A 15,436-nucleotide genomic window follows, 5' to 3' on the forward strand; every position below is an offset into this window, starting at 1 on the left:
TTGCAATTTACTGGAGGAGCATGGAGAAATCAGAATAACAAGGACGTGGAAAGAAGATTATTGTTAAATTGCCATCATCAAAGCCTGAGATATAAAATAGCACCATAATTAGGGTCACAAATTACAGAAATCTGGTGTGAGTTCATTGGAATTCCTGCAGGTGGGCAGAGCTAGCCAGAAAGGGTTTGATCTTTGGAGGCTGCGCTGGATCCCAGTCCCTGCACTCGCCTCTCGATACCGGCATGAGCATCACTGGATTCAGGCTGTCTCAGTGCTTTCCCGAATCAGGAGTCACTCCCTGATTTACACTTAAAGCACATTTGCAGCTTAAACATAAACCCTAGAGCTGGCTCGGACCAGCCTGGTGCTGCCCCGGCAGAGCAGAAGCAGGGGCAGGCGATGGGGCAGCCCTGCTGCAAAAACCCAGCTGAAAGCAAATTTGATGGGATGCTGCAGGCAGTTCCCCTGGACTCCAGGGAAGACGTACCCTCAAGGACATGGTTCTTGGAATAAAATTACAGCACGTTCAGCCAGGGCATGAATTTACAGGGAGTTATGCTATGGAACCAGCTGGCCGCAAAGCGAGCGGGGGATAAATTGCTGCCCAGGGAACCAGACGGGTGGCAGCTGGGAGCGCAGGAGCGGGAACATGCTGGCGGGCGAGCACGGGGATGCTCTAGCGTGAAAAACCAGGCTGAGCCAAGGAGCAGAGGTGTCAGCCTCCCTCGAGGACCAGGGGTGGGAAAAGGGGCTGCTGCATCCAGAGGCTGCATCCTTTTCTCTAAGAAGCGGGTGCAGCCCGTGATCTCCCACTTCGGCAACCTTCAGAGAATCAATGTGCCAGACTGAACAGACAAAGGTTCGGTGTTGAAGCCGTCGTCACAAGCAGACAAGGAGCTTTTTACCTCTTCTCGCTCGGGCAAGGGAGCATTGTGCTATGCGGGAGAACCTGGCAGTGACCTTCCCTTCAGCTGAATGGCGTGGGGGGGATTTACAGACAGAAACAGCTACAACAATAACAATTAAAAAAGAAAAGCACCAACATGGAGAGAGACGATACAAAAACCTAGAAGGTATTTCTTCTTGCTATCTCCTGGTATGACTCCATTAATTTAATTCTAAACTGTGCTCCCAAAATAATAATAATAATAATAATAATAATAAACCAGGCCTGTGCATAGCTATTCATAGGGTGGGAGGATATTATGATACACAAGCGACAAAACTTAAATAATATTTAGTCACCCCAGAACCCTTATAAAAATCAGAGATAGCATGTAAAAGCACAGCCTATACAAGCAGATCCCAGTGAGCACCTTTAGGGTGTATTTACCTCTCCAACCCCCTGGGCAGGGTGTAAAGGTCCCCTCCCCTTACTGATGTTCTTGGACAATCGGACAACTTGTGCAGAGAGTGGGTGGGTATCGCAGGTCCCCCACTCTGGGGACTAGGTGACACGCTCACTCGCTCCAAGTTGGACAGTTGGGAGGGCAGTAGGGATGAAAAAAAGGTTCAATTTAAACCTAAGTGTCCCCCTATCTTTTCATGAAAGCCTCCAGCAATCTGGGATGTCTCATGGAGGTTCCCAGCCTGAGGAAGCAGCTGGCAGAGACCAGAAATCATGTACTTTAAAATGTGCAAAGCATTTCAGGGCTGGAAACTGGAAGAGCTCCATGAACGCATACCATCAAAAAAGATAATCGTGTCACTAATCTCTTACCAGCCTGCGTAAGTTTTCAGGAGGGGCTTTTAATCTGGCTGACAAACACGGCGAGAACCGTTTCAAAGACACTGTCACAGCAGCGATCCCATCCGCAGTGCCTGACTCACCGCTGAATTCCCACTCCTGCATTAATGCTAACAATGCTTTTCATTTAAGCCCTTCACTTAAAGAGCTTGCTGTATTAAGTTGCACCATGGCTAAGAAAAAGAAGAAATTAAAATAAAAAAATATAGAAAAAAGATCTAATATTTTCCCCCACTTTTTCCATGTACCACTCTTGTAAACGTATTGCTGTCCACCTCAGAAATCAAATTCCAGGATCTGGAGGCCCTGTAACTTTAGAAGAAAGCAAAGGTATGAGCGTGAGGACATTACCTCTGTCTGGAAACCCTCTACGAGGATGGCCACCAGCAGGTTAAAGAGAACGTAATTCCCAAACGTCATGAGAGCGATGAAGTAGAGAGCAGCCCAGGAGGAGGTCGATGCCATGCCATTGTAAAGGACCTTGTTCCAGTCTTCCTGGGTCAAAATCTGCAGAGAAAGGGTATCAGGATAATGGAGGTACTGGAGGATGGCATGCTGTTGTCTGGAGCCTGGCTGGGTATCTGTGCTCTGGATGTGCCAGACAAGCACCACAATTTTTGGGTATCCACCGTAGCTATAACCACAGGAGGATAAATCTGGCCCAAGCCACCTCCTGAGCCAGAGAAGAGACAGGACCAAAGTGACAGTGACTCCCACACTACCAGTAAGGATCCTGCCCAAACTGTCCTGCTCCCACCCACACCAAGGGACACGTTCAGCTGAAAGGGAGCGCAGCATCGCATGGGCTGGACCTCTCCATTTGTCGGCCAGAACAGCTAAAAGTCCTTCACAAATCCCACGGTTACAGAGCTCAGAGCTGCAAGAACAAAAAACTGCACATATCAATTATAGTCTTAAACCGGATTCTGTTCTTTGTCAAAATATCACTGCAAATGGTCCCAATTTCCTCCTATCTCCACCCTCTGCACTTACTTTCACCCACCCAGCAAATGCAAGAGCCTCCTGCCTCAGCAGCCCCTCCTCGTTAGCTTTCTCCTTTATTCTTGAAAATGGTCTGAAACCTCCTGTCTTCCCTCACTTGTGGTTTTGGGTCTTGTCCCTTCCATGGCAAGGAGCTTCACTAATTTCTGTCAGATGCTTCGGAAAACAACGCCAGCCCTTGCAGCCCCAAAACACACATGGGTTGTGGCGTTTTCCATTTTGTACCTGGAAAACAGTGACGATGGCCCAGAGCAAGGAGTCAAAGTTCTTCCTGTCGGGCAGCGTGTCGCCATCTCGCTCCGAAGCAAACTTACAGCCAAAGAGATGCATCCCCAGGATGCTGCAATGGGAAGGAAAGCAGGGGCTCAACAAGATGACCACAGCATAAACCAGTAATCATATCACAAGGCTGACTGTCTCCTCATTTCACCTAAGCAATTCTTATTCTTTTTTTTTTTTTAAAAAGATGAATCATTTGTTCACTGAAAAATACGCCTTGAGATCATGCAAACCAGTTGTGAATTTGGGTCAAATCTGTCAAAGAGTTCCAACCAAAAAGTATGCCTGCTCCTTCTTTTTCCTTCTGCTTTGTTTTTCTTAAGTCAAAACATTGTGTTTCAACATTTTCTAAACAAAATGTTTTGACTTTCTGTTTTGCAATGACACATTTTCAGCAAAATACGCTTAAATTGAATTAGGAAGACAAAAAGGGTTTCTGTGAAATGCCTGAGTGAGACATATCAGGGGACCCAAAACAGCTTTTTCAATTTTGACAAGAAAACAGAATAACTTTCATTTTAGATTGATACTAAAAGAATTATCTGTTTTCCCCTACTTTGGGCCAGTAACCTGAATAATCAAATTATTTACAGTTCTGCTGAGCACCACGGTGGCAAATGGTGGTTTTGGAGTGAAATGTCTTACTGGGAGAAGGGGCATTATTCCATGGAAGAGACTGGATTTCTTCAGCCTTCCCAGTGCCTGCACTGCTGGCTGTTACAAGGAGAAAGACTCTTCTCAAAATCTAGCCTAAAATCCAAAAATTTGGGCTACACCAAGCCTGTTTCTAACATTTCCACTTCTCAGAAGAAGAGGCCATGCAAGAGCACAAGCACCACCATGGCTGACTTTATTTTAGGATCATCGCCCTCGCCTTGGCTGTATTTTTAGCACCAGGCTTTCTGCTAATCGGTAAGTAATGGGACCGCTGTCTTGGGGCGATGTCAACGAATCATCCAGCTGAAAGATTTTCCTTGTAAATCATCTTGCAAAGACAGATGTCTCGTTTGGCCAGAGTTAAGAGAATTTAGTCAGGGCAGCAAGCCATCGCCAGTGCTGGCCGGCGATACTGTTTCTAGGACTGTTCAGCTCAGCCATGCGCTGGTGTAGACTCATACATCTCCTCAACTCACCATGGGATACCATCAAAAAACCCAGAGCAACCTCAGGACTGGGAATCGGAAGCGCTCACCTAAAGATGAAGATGAAGAGCATCAGCAACATGCAGAACGTGGCCACATTGTCCATAGTCTTCATGAGGACTACGAGCTGGCGCTGGAGGGCTGGCATGAAGCGGACCAGCTTCAAAACTCGCATGAGCCGAAAGGTCCGCAGGACCGAGAGCCCCCCGCCTTGCTGGCCCACTATCTCCCACACACTGAGGGAGAAAAAAAGGTCATTGTAGGACGAGAAGACAAAGCCTAACACAAAGGCACAGAGGAAAAGAAGAAAGGGAGAGTGATATTTTGTTCAGCCTGGAAAAGAAAGGCTCCGGGGACACCTTATAGCCCCCCTTCCAGTACCTAAAGGAAACCTAAAGGAAAGATGGGCAGGAAGGGACTCTTTATCAGGGAGTGCAGCAACAGGATGAGGAGTAATGGTTTCAAACTGAAAGGGAGTAAATTTAGATTAGATATTAGGAAGAAATTATTTACGCTGAGTGTGGTGAGACACTGGAAAAGTGTCTCAGCGAAGCTGTGGCTGCCCCATCCCTGGAGGTGTTCAAGTCCAGGCTGGATGGGGCTTTGAGCAACCTGGTCTGGTGAGAGGTGTCCCTGGCCATGGCAGGGGGATGGAACTAGATGATCTTTAAGGTCCCTTCCAACTTTAACCATTCTGTGATTCTATGAAATTCAGAGATAAGAGGGATGGAAGAGGGCAGAGATGCACTGCCAATGCCCCTGCTGAGCTGGACTCCATCCAGGCTTGCAAAGAGCAGAGCCCCACTAGAGTGTCAAAAACAGGCCTGCAAATCAGTGGCTGCAGCTACAGGGGCAATTACAGCCTTTGCACATGTCAAAAAAGCAGGCAGCTACTTAATCGGGTACTGGTTGTAGCATTTGGATCCTAGACGTTCCCAGGACATTGGGACTGATAGCTTTCTGCTTGGGCCTCTGTCTAAAATGATCATAAAATAACCCCAAGATATGTATTAGCAATCCTGTCTGAGCGCATTAATTTACAGCAGACAAGTATAAAGTGTCATAGGAAGGTATTTATGCCCACTCTCCATTACTTTCTGTTTAATTAAACAGCTAAATGAGGGGAAACATGCATAAAAGAAAGCTCTAGGTTTGTACCTAATCACCACGATGATCCCATCAAAGATGTTGTATGGATTCTTAATGTAGCCGAAAGGACCATAAACGAGGACTTTCAACAGCATCTCCAGGGCAAAGAGGCTTGTGAAGACTATGTTGCTAATCTCCAGGGCATTAGTAAGCTCCTCTGGCTGGGGAAAGAAAAGGAGGAAAGGGACAGAGTAAGCAACAGTGCTCCATATCCAAAATTACACCTGGAAATACAACGAGCCCCAATATCGCGAGCATAGGAATACCGATGCTAATGGTAGAGCAAGAAAACGGCAAGAGCCCGCTTACAGCCCAGGAGGGAGAAGAAAAATACTATCAGAGTATTTAAGGTTTATACACCCGTTGTAAATTGAGCAGGTAAATCCAGACATGGACTTCACATTAATCACAGCTTTAGGACGACCACAGGAGGTTTTAGCGGCGTGTACCCAGCCTTAATGCTTTCACATCCTCCAAACCAATCCTCCTTACACAGAAGGGAAAGTCGTACCGTTTTCTCACATAAATATCCTTTTATGGCCTGTCTTTTTCTTTAGTATCTCATCGAAAGATTTAAGCTAAAATTTTCGAATGCAGAGATTTGAGGTGCTATAACTGGAATGGCTCAAAAACCCCTCATTATCAGGAAGCGCCAAATACTGCTACTGAGGAGGGGCCCGATCCTGGAATTCCAGACTAGCAATCTAAAAATAGAGGTATGAAAAAAAAACTCAACAAACAGACTTCCAGTAATCTTAGACCTAAATTAATACCTTTCATGTTTTTCTAGCATATTTCACAGAGGGTTCCCAACAATGCCTGCAGACACCCAGCGCTGCGCTTTCCCCAGCAGGTGGGCGGGCATTATTGGAAAACATATGGCAGAAGACAAAAACCGGTGGTGTAGTCTGTTTAGGATCAGTCAGTGGCAAAGACAGGAGCGGAATCTGCACTACTAGATCCCTTCTCCCCATTTAACCCAAACACACGGCCACAACTGTGTGTTTCTACTTAAAGGCTTCATTAAAATCAAGAGGCGATGTCCTGCTGGCAGATGGCCATGGGGATGTGACAGCAACGCGGAGATGCCCCATGGAGCAGTGGGCTGGCGCAGCTCACTAAACACCTTACACACACCGGGTGTTGGATTCATCTTAGGGATAGTTTGGCACTCAACTCGGATACTTTCCTAAATCCCCACGTGTAACCACTGGTGGCTTTAGATGCCTGAACACTGTTGTTGTGGTTTCGGATGAATTTACCAAAACCGGACCGGCAGATGGCCCTTCCCCCCCCTTCCCCCCCCTAAAAGAGGAGAGAGGAGCAGAAAGAGATAAGGAGATTCAGAAGTTTAGAATGAACTAAACTACTTTAATGAAAAATTAATATTAAAATAAAAATAAAGAAGAAAAATAATGAAATAGATACAATATATACAAAACCGTATCAAGTTCCCAGGATGACAGTCACGTCACCGGCAGGCACTGGGGAAGTCCCAGACTGGACTCAGTGACGAATGGGAACTGGATTCCAGCTCTGGAGTCAGGAACACACGGATCGGGATCAAAGGCAGATGAACAGACAGAGTCCTCTCTGGATGTCGGCCATCGCAGGAAGGGGGCTGACCCTTTGATCCCTCAGCTTTTATACTGAGCATGGGGCAGATGGGATGGAATACCCCAGTTGGTCAGGTTTGGGTCACCTGTCCTGTCCACTCCTCCCCACCGATGTGACCCCTCTACGTTTTTTCCGTTTCCGACCCTCTAAGGGGCAAATAACGAAATTGGCTGCCCTTGGTTGTTATAGCAATAAGTATAAGCAAGGGCCTCCCTGCTCACCATCCCTTGGCATGGAGCACAAACATTGGTCTTATCACTCTGAGAATGAGCAGTTTTCTCCACAATATGCCGTTAATTTCAGAGAGTTAGAGGAGGCCTAGCTAGGATGTAAAGTTACAGAACAGAAAATTGGTTCGGTTTTACTTCAAACCGGGACAACTGTGGTGGGTTACGGCCAGATGTGCAGGTTCACAAAAGCTACACCACAAGCAGAAGCCAACGCGCAATGTGTGCTGTTGATTGCTCCCACCACTTACACAAAACACCTTCATGGCTCATCAAAAACTTCCTACAACAGACCAGGAGCTGCCATGCCACGGAACGTGTTACAGCACAAGCTGTAGGGTCTGACATGAGGTAACCCAACCTCGACTTCATGGGAGCCGGGAGACAGGACACCTCAGGGCAGGGTCAACACTTGATCAACTGTGTTTCAGAGCCCCAGGAAACTACAGCAACTTGAGGCTTCACAGACGTACGCTGGCAAATAAACAGATTTCCATGCAGACATTCAACTCTCCCAGGGTTGAAGTCTCCGGGCATGGCTGGCCAAGCTCTTTCAGCTCAAGTTCCTCCAACGCAGCGCAATGGTAAGATGGGGATCCAAACTGGTCTGATGTTATCTCAGTGTGGTAGCGTAATCCCTGGGGACTTGTGCTGATACCGGTGGAAGCTTGTGATGACAAAGCAACACTCCCAAGATAGCAAAGGGCCAAACAGCAACATCAACAAGAAAAAGTGATAAAAAAAGGAAAAAAAGGAGGTATTGAACACTTCCTACATCTCAAACATCCTTGCTGAGGAACAGATCCCTTGGCTAGAGTTTGCCAAACACAGCCCAAATTGCCTCCTCACTGATCTAGAGCTAAAATACAAATGTTCCAGCTCCCGATATTAAACGCAGCCCTGGTTTAAAATCATATACCTATGGGAACACTCAGACACAGAGTAATAAATAGGCCGAGAACTTATATGTCAAGCTGCACCTCAGGACAATTTCAAATAACTAAAAGTCTACATTAGTCACAAAAAAAAAAAAAAAGCCAACTCATTCATGAGTGCCCCGGTGCCGAGGCAGGCTGTGCTGTTATCATTATTGCAGCAATACTGCTGGAAAGGAACCGTGTTCCTGGAAGCTTTCCTTCTCGTCCATCAGCACCACTAACCCAGGCCCTGAAGGCTGATTTCCACCCTCTGTTTCCCCTCTCCGACCGTGCTGCCAAATCCAACTGGCCCCGCAGGCACAACCTGGTTAAGTCCCTTGATGCGCGAGCAGCGTCCAGCACCTCCCGCAGCCGTGACATCCCTTCCCTGCGGGGGCTGACGTGGAAAACCCAACCAGGCCCAGCAGGGATGTCGTGTTAACAGCATGGATTAATGAAACTTTGCACTTTGCGTGCACCTTCTGGTTAGGGATGTAATTGGGATGTATAAGTCCGGATGGGAGGCGCTGGCAGGGCACAGCTGGGTGATGTGGGGAGCCATGGGGGGAGCAGCATTTACGCTGCAAGTCTCCCAGGACCCCCAGCACCCACTGGAAGGGCCGTGATCTGCCCCCAGCCCATGAAATATCCCTCACAACCCACCCAACTCATGAGATCCCCAAATACCCCTGGCACCAGCGTGGGAGGGCTGTGGTGATGCTCAGCACCGGCAGCAGCACTGGATCCATTCATCTCCCCCTGCTTCACCCCCAAAAAGCCACCTGGACACCCCCCCCCCTGCTCTGCACACTTTTCTGCTTCCCTTACAGGAAACGGTTTTTAATATCTGAGACATTGGGCGCCCATAACAAAAATGAAGAGTGGGATCTCCTGAACCAGAGCGGAGAACTAATATCCAAAAATCTAAGATTAATGGCCAAAAAGGGTTGAAAGAGGAAGGGAAATCTTCCCTTTCACCCAGCCAGGAGAAGAGGAGGGTCTCCAAGGCAGCCTGGAGCTCTGCCAGGGGAGGGCAAGGCAAACATCTGCTGGAAGCACACCCCAACCAGACCCGCTGAAATCAAGGAGTTATTTTGCTTCGGGAAACAACACATCCCTAAACAATTGAGACGGGGCAATGCAAATTACTCAGAGGATTTTTGCAGCCAGCTGTGGAGCACTCTCCCCTGAGCCCCTCGCTCCTGCTCAGGGGGGTCCCCAGGGAAGCTCATGAGCCCCCTGCAACAGCTCCACATCGCTTTCAAGGGATGTGTTGCTGCAGCCGGTCAAAGGGGCACCCACCCGGACCCCCATGATGAGCACTGCCGGGAATTATTTATAAAAATAGAGGTGGGCTGAGATGGTGATCCTGCCCAAGGGGATCACAGCCAGGCGGTGGGGATTCAAACACTTCTGAGAATGCCAGCTACGGGATTTCCATGCAGCCATGGAAGCATATACATAATGAGGCTGTTTATAAGATGCTTCTGTTCTAGAGAAATCACAAACATGTCTGAGACATCTTTTCTTAGACATCATTACAATACAGCAGGAAAGTGGCTTTTCTCTCCCATGGGAATTGAAATTGTCATCCCATCCCAAACAGGAATGCAGAATTTCAGAATTGGCAAACTGAAACACTTCGTGCCCACAGTTTTGAAAGCTCTCCCCTCCATTTCAGTCCCTATTCCCTTATCCATTTGCTCTGTACCGTAAATCAACTGAAATTAAAAAACATAAATAAAAGTCAGCTTGAAGGAGAACATGGAACTTTTTGTTCCTCAACTGTTCAAATGGACGTTTCAAATATCTCAGACAATGTATTTCAATAAATCTTTTTTTTTTCCAAAGCCAGTTCACTGAAACTGCTCCCCTCCCACAAACAGCTTCAAGTTTGATAAACTGCCATTTTCTGACAATAACTGGCTAATCAAAACAATATTGACCAGCTCTAGACATCATGTACCTGGGAGAGTCACTGACTCCTGGCACACAACCAGCTCCACGGGTCCCTGCCGGGCATGGAGGAGAGAACCAGTAAAATCGAGTAGCTTTCCCCTCTGAGGGCCGCAACACAGCAGCCAGTGGAGGAAGCATCCTTCCTTTGACTAAATGATATATGTGATAAAATCCCTGCAGGAATCCCCCGGAAAGGGCATTTTGCAGGGAAGCAGAGCCCGAGGTGCAGACCCCGGGGTTTCTTTGCAGCACAAAGCCTCCTGCCCACCATCCCGGTTACTGCACATCTGCCTCAGCTTCTCCATTAAGAGACGAGTCTGCTAATTCTCTCATCAGTAGCAGCAGTGACTAATTAAAAGGAAAGCATCCTATGATTAAATGAGCAACACCCAGAAAGAGCGAGATACAAGCGCGATTCAGCTGTGGCACGTAACACCAGCTCTTCTGATGAGTCCTCGGTAAATACTGAATTTCGTTTCCAGGACACTTCGCCTTGCTGGACACACAGACGTGATGTCCTGGATAAATCATTCCCTGTTAGCTCTCTGTTTGTGTAGTGTCGATTTGTTGATGTACCAAACAGCACATTGACAAGCTCTGGCAGCACATGAAATAGGAGCAGACAGCGCAGCATCTCTCACAAACACCACGCTGCACGGGAAGGCGACGAGCCACGGGCGCCCGCCCCGACGCCAGCCCTGCCTGGCAGGGTACACTTTGTGGCGGCGAGGAGGGGACGTTCCCTGCAGCCTGCCCGGAGGTGTCAGGCAGGACTGCCTGGCACCAAGCAGGGCACTGCCATGGGGGGCAGGAGGAGACAAGGGGAGGTGTCTCCAGGTACCAAGTCTTGCCTCAAGGGGGATGTCAGAGCTGGACCAGCGCCTTGCCCTTTTTCAGCGCTCAGGAATAGGCTGTAATGCATTCCTTTGAGGTTTTTTTTTTATTTTTAAAAATTGAGTAGAAGCTCTTGAGTGAGGTTTCCAGTGGCAGAAGGGACATGCTGTGCTTCCATCTAGGCACAAGACGGTGGCACAAACTACTCCTTCCTATGCACAGGGCTCCAAGGTGTCTGCTGAGCAAGCGAGGCTGCAGGCAGTGAGTGGGGTGACGACAGAGGCTGGGGTCATTAAAAGCAGAAGCCACAGGGGCTGTGTTCCCCAATTCCTAAAAGACAAGCCCCTGCTGTGTGATGAAATGCAACCAAGTGCCCTGGCAGATGGTGCAGAGAGCTTACAAGGCTTCTACTCCTGCCTTCCTCCAGCCATGACCCATATAAGGCACAGGCATGGCACAGGCTCTTCATCATCATCATCGTCATCCTGCACCCAGTGCTGTAGGCGTGTCTGGTGTGGATCTCTCCAATCCCCATTTCCCCCTTGCCCAGGCAGCGAGCTCCAGGCTGCGGCCCAGCCTGATCTTGCCCAGCCCCTGCCCCTGGGGATGGCAGCACAAAAGAGCAGAAGCACCCCAGGGTCTTTCCTCTCTATCTTGCTAACAATAAAACAAAATAGAAAAAACACTCTGTCTCGCCACAGCACAGAGGGAGGGATGGGGTGACCGACCAGGAGACAGATCCCTCCTGATCCCGAGGGCTCTGCTTCTGCAAGCGGATCCAGAAGACCATGAAAACTTCTAACCCATTCAAACGGCTGCAGAATAAAACCTTCTGAAATCATTACCATGGCAACTAAGGAAAAATAACACAGAAAGAAAATACCGACCTCAGCTATTTCACAGGAAACACCAACAACATTTTACTGACTCATCACTTGCAGATTTTTAATATATATACATAAGAAAAAAAATCAAACGGGTCACACAAAGACACAATTTTCAACCTGACACCGTTCCACTAAGATCCTCTCCACCCTTTGCGTGGGTGCAGACTCGCACCGGGTCCGCCTCGAAACAGGAGCCAGACCACGAGTCCTGGGGCAAAACGCAAGAAATTGTGATGAACGGAAGCAGCTATTAATTAACAAAATGGGGTGCCCTTTTTTGCCCTCTCCCATGCCCGATTCCCCATCATTTATAACTCAAGGCTGTGTCCTCAGTTAACCAACGAGGCTTCTCTGTGCCCTGCCCTCATCGCACCCACATCATTCCCCTGCCTCGGTGCACCCACTGACCCACGGCCATCTGAAAAACCACTTTGGATCCCTTCGGTAAATACAGCTCCTCTGAGCTCCAGAGCTGCTTGCTACTTTATAAATAGAAACTCAATCCACGCATATTTTCAGCGATGACATTCATTGTCTTTGGGGCTCCTTAAAAGGCATCGGGCTTCAGCTATCGTCCTGGGTCCAGCAGCGCGAACCTGAGCCCTGCTTAATCGGAGCCCGATAGTCCGATAGGCTTTCTCTACTCATCCTTTGCCAAATTGGTTAAAGAAAACGATTCGGAAAGTAGCAGGATTGCAGCGGTTTTTGCTCTGCTCTGCTTCCTGCGGCTGAAGACACGGAAAGGGTTTGCTGCTCAGTGGGCTGGAGGAGGACTGCTGGGAAGTTCAGGGTTTACAGGCATTTATTAAAAGGAAACGACTTTGACAGACAAGCGAACAAGTCCTGTTTCATCCCATCACCGCATGGGAAAGGAGGATTTTGTTACGGGCTGAATATTTCATGCCACGGCAAGTAATGCTGTAAGAAAGGGAGGAAAGCAGCTTTCATTTCAGAGAAATCAGAGCTGTCTGCACAGGAGGGACTCCCCTCCCACCACTAATCTCCTCACCTTCCACCTGTTCCTCCCCATTCCAGTTAACAAATGTCCCTTCCCACCCCACACTTGTGGGAGGGAGGAGCTGTGTCCCATGGACCTGGCACCTTCTAGTGCAAGACCTTCCTCTCTACTACATCCTTGTTGAGCAACCACGGCCATGAGAAATCATGGCCAACAACTGAATTCCCTGCTTCCCCCTGGTGTACGGGGCCTGCCTCCTGTCCACCCTGAAGCCCCAAATATCATGGAGAACATCATCAACCAACCCTGAAGGATCTGCCATGTACCATCCCTGCCCAGGACCATAAACAGGACCTGCAGACCATGTTCTCCTCCTCTATGCCCTGGGGCTGCGCTCTCTTTACCGCTTTCAGGAGACACAGCAGATATTCTCGCCTGAACTCCTTATCTGTCTCAGCTTGAGATTTCTGGATGAATATTATCCCAGAAAATGCAAGAAAAACATGAACTGGCTCATCCCTCTGCCCAGGTTTCGAAGGAGCTTAAGCTGAACAAAAGCTGCATTTCCACTTGGTCACACCTTGTAAGTACTTGAGATTTAAAGCCCTCTATTTCTAGTTAATCTAAACCAAGTTTGAAACTTATCTCCCCATTAGTACTTGAGAAGGTACCAGGGGGAGGGAGGAAATAAAAAAAGAGAAAGAAAAAGGCTGTCTCTGTATGGCTCCCGCACAGTTCTGCTGAACCTGGGTTTCTGAGGCTGGTAACACTATCTCTAATGCTGACAGACGTCCACGGGGGAAAAGCTGGTCGTTTCCTAACATCAGCAAAAAACCAATTATAACAAAGAGCTGAAATCCAGCAGAGACGAGGGAAAAGGCACTCAGCTCCTGTCCCCGCTCCCGTTGGGGGCTGAGCTGGTTGGGAAGGGGCTCTGCAAGGACATCGGTGGCAGCAGGACAGAGTCATGGGCATAAGCAGCATCAGGACCAACCTCTACCAGGAGAATCGGGGGAAAAAATGGACTGATCCCTGGGAAACCACCAATAATCAGCAATCAGGAGTGCTTACAGACTTCTGAGCTGAGGATGCTCCAGAAGCTCTAGCTGCTTTTGCTGGCTCCCACCCAAGGGGAACAACCACAATAATCAAAGAAGGAGTAGAGAAAAATGCCCGGCTATCTGCAGAGAGCAGCGATTTTTCATCCGCGCCGGGATGAAGCAAGTTTTGAAAGCACACATCATTTTCCCATTTCACTGAGCCGGAGTCTCTTCTCAACACTGCCTGAGCAGAGATAACATGAGGGTACGGATGGCAGCTGAAACAACAACTGTAATGATAGGATCTAAGGCAGACGGAGTATTTCCAGCCTCTGAGCTAAATTAACAGGAAAGGATTGACACTTATGGCTTCCCATCCAGGGAGCTGAAGAAAACTTTAGTAGATGTCAAGGAATCCACATAGGCTCATCCCTAAAGCACGCAGAGAACTGAATTATCTGATACAAAAAACCCCATACACTTTCCAGTTGCATGAAATCTCATTTAATTTTCAAGTCATTCAGTCTCCAGAATCAGGATAAAGCCTGCTTTAGAGGCATAGCCCATTTTTTAAATGACTATAAGGGCCGTGGCACCCCTGTATTTTGCATGGCACTCTGGAAGAGCTTTGTGAGCGAGTCAATTAAAACACAGGAGTTCCTACAAGACCTCATAAACCCTTCAAATCACCGACAAGCGGAAGAACCCCCGAGGTCCATAAAAAGAATTACCCCAATAACAAACAGAGAGCTGGTTTTGAAGTCAGTGATCCCAGTGATTAACAGCTCTGATGACTTCCATTAGCGTTGACTCCTTCAGTCTCCAACAACAAACCGTTAATAAGAGTAATTTCTGCTTAAGCAGGAGCTAATTGAATACAGCGCGTGCAAATCTATAGGGCACCTCATTTTCCTACCGTGGGAGTGCCCTATGCAGCTGTAGCGCTGAAAAATTAAGTTGACGCTAGATACAAGCCCTGCGTTGGGCAAAGCCAGCAGACACCGAGGGAGGGAAAGCCTCGCTGCGCTGCCAAAGCTTTGATCGCTTGGCTAAGAGTAGCTGGCACAGGGCTGGAGAGATGTGTAATGGAGTTAAATAGAGACATGGGATACGCACCAAAGTGGCAGCGGAGATATCTCTAGGAAGAGAAGACGGTGCGGGAGGACGGGACCTCGCGAGCTCCTGGGAAGAGCCCGGGGCAGACGGAGGTTGCCTGGGGAAAGGCTGTCTCGCTGATTTAAGGGATGTGCACACATGCATAAGTGTCCTACTCAATCAAAGCCTTATGAATCAGGTTCATACAGGGAAGCATCAAATCAGAAACTTCGCCACAAAGACAAGTCGGGCTACCCTGTTAAGGCCACGGTTGGAGTAAAGCAGCCGGGGTGCAGCACTAAGGGGGTACAGCACCAGTTTGCACCAGTGTGTGATGCAGAGAGCCCCCGGTGCAGCACCAGCTGCTGCCTGGATGTGGGACGGTCCGAGTCCCTGCATTCGCAGGAAACAATTCAAGGGAGGTGCAAGAGACAGCAAAAATATTTTACAAAAAAAGAATTTCCTTCCTTCCTGACCTCGAGGCCTGACATAAATCCATGCACATGAAAGAAGCCAAAATTTAGATGTCCTGGATCAACCTGAGGTGAAGCTCTGGAGGTTGGAGGGGACACAGTGTTGCCCA

General features: G+C 48.3%; 1 protein-coding gene across 1 annotated transcript in view; it reads right to left on the bottom strand.

Moving 5' to 3' along the window:
• Positions 1-15,436, bottom strand: part of CACNA1G (calcium voltage-gated channel subunit alpha1 G) — a 147,779-nt gene that overhangs the window by 60,365 nt on the left and 71,978 nt on the right. Inside the window, exons 11-14 of the mRNA XM_074159993.1 lie at positions 5,329-5,480; positions 4,221-4,406; positions 2,975-3,089; positions 2,099-2,254 (exon numbers count right to left, since the gene is read on the bottom strand). Of these exons, the coding sequence (XP_074016094.1) occupies positions 2,099-2,254; positions 2,975-3,089; positions 4,221-4,406; positions 5,329-5,480 (609 nt within the window). The remainder of the gene's footprint in view (positions 1-2,098; positions 2,255-2,974; positions 3,090-4,220; positions 4,407-5,328; positions 5,481-15,436) is intronic.

Source organism: Numenius arquata, chromosome 17, assembly GCF_964106895.1.
Source record: "Numenius arquata chromosome 17, bNumArq3.hap1.1, whole genome shotgun sequence".
Lineage (NCBI taxonomy): Eukaryota > Metazoa > Chordata > Aves > Charadriiformes > Scolopacidae > Numenius > Numenius arquata.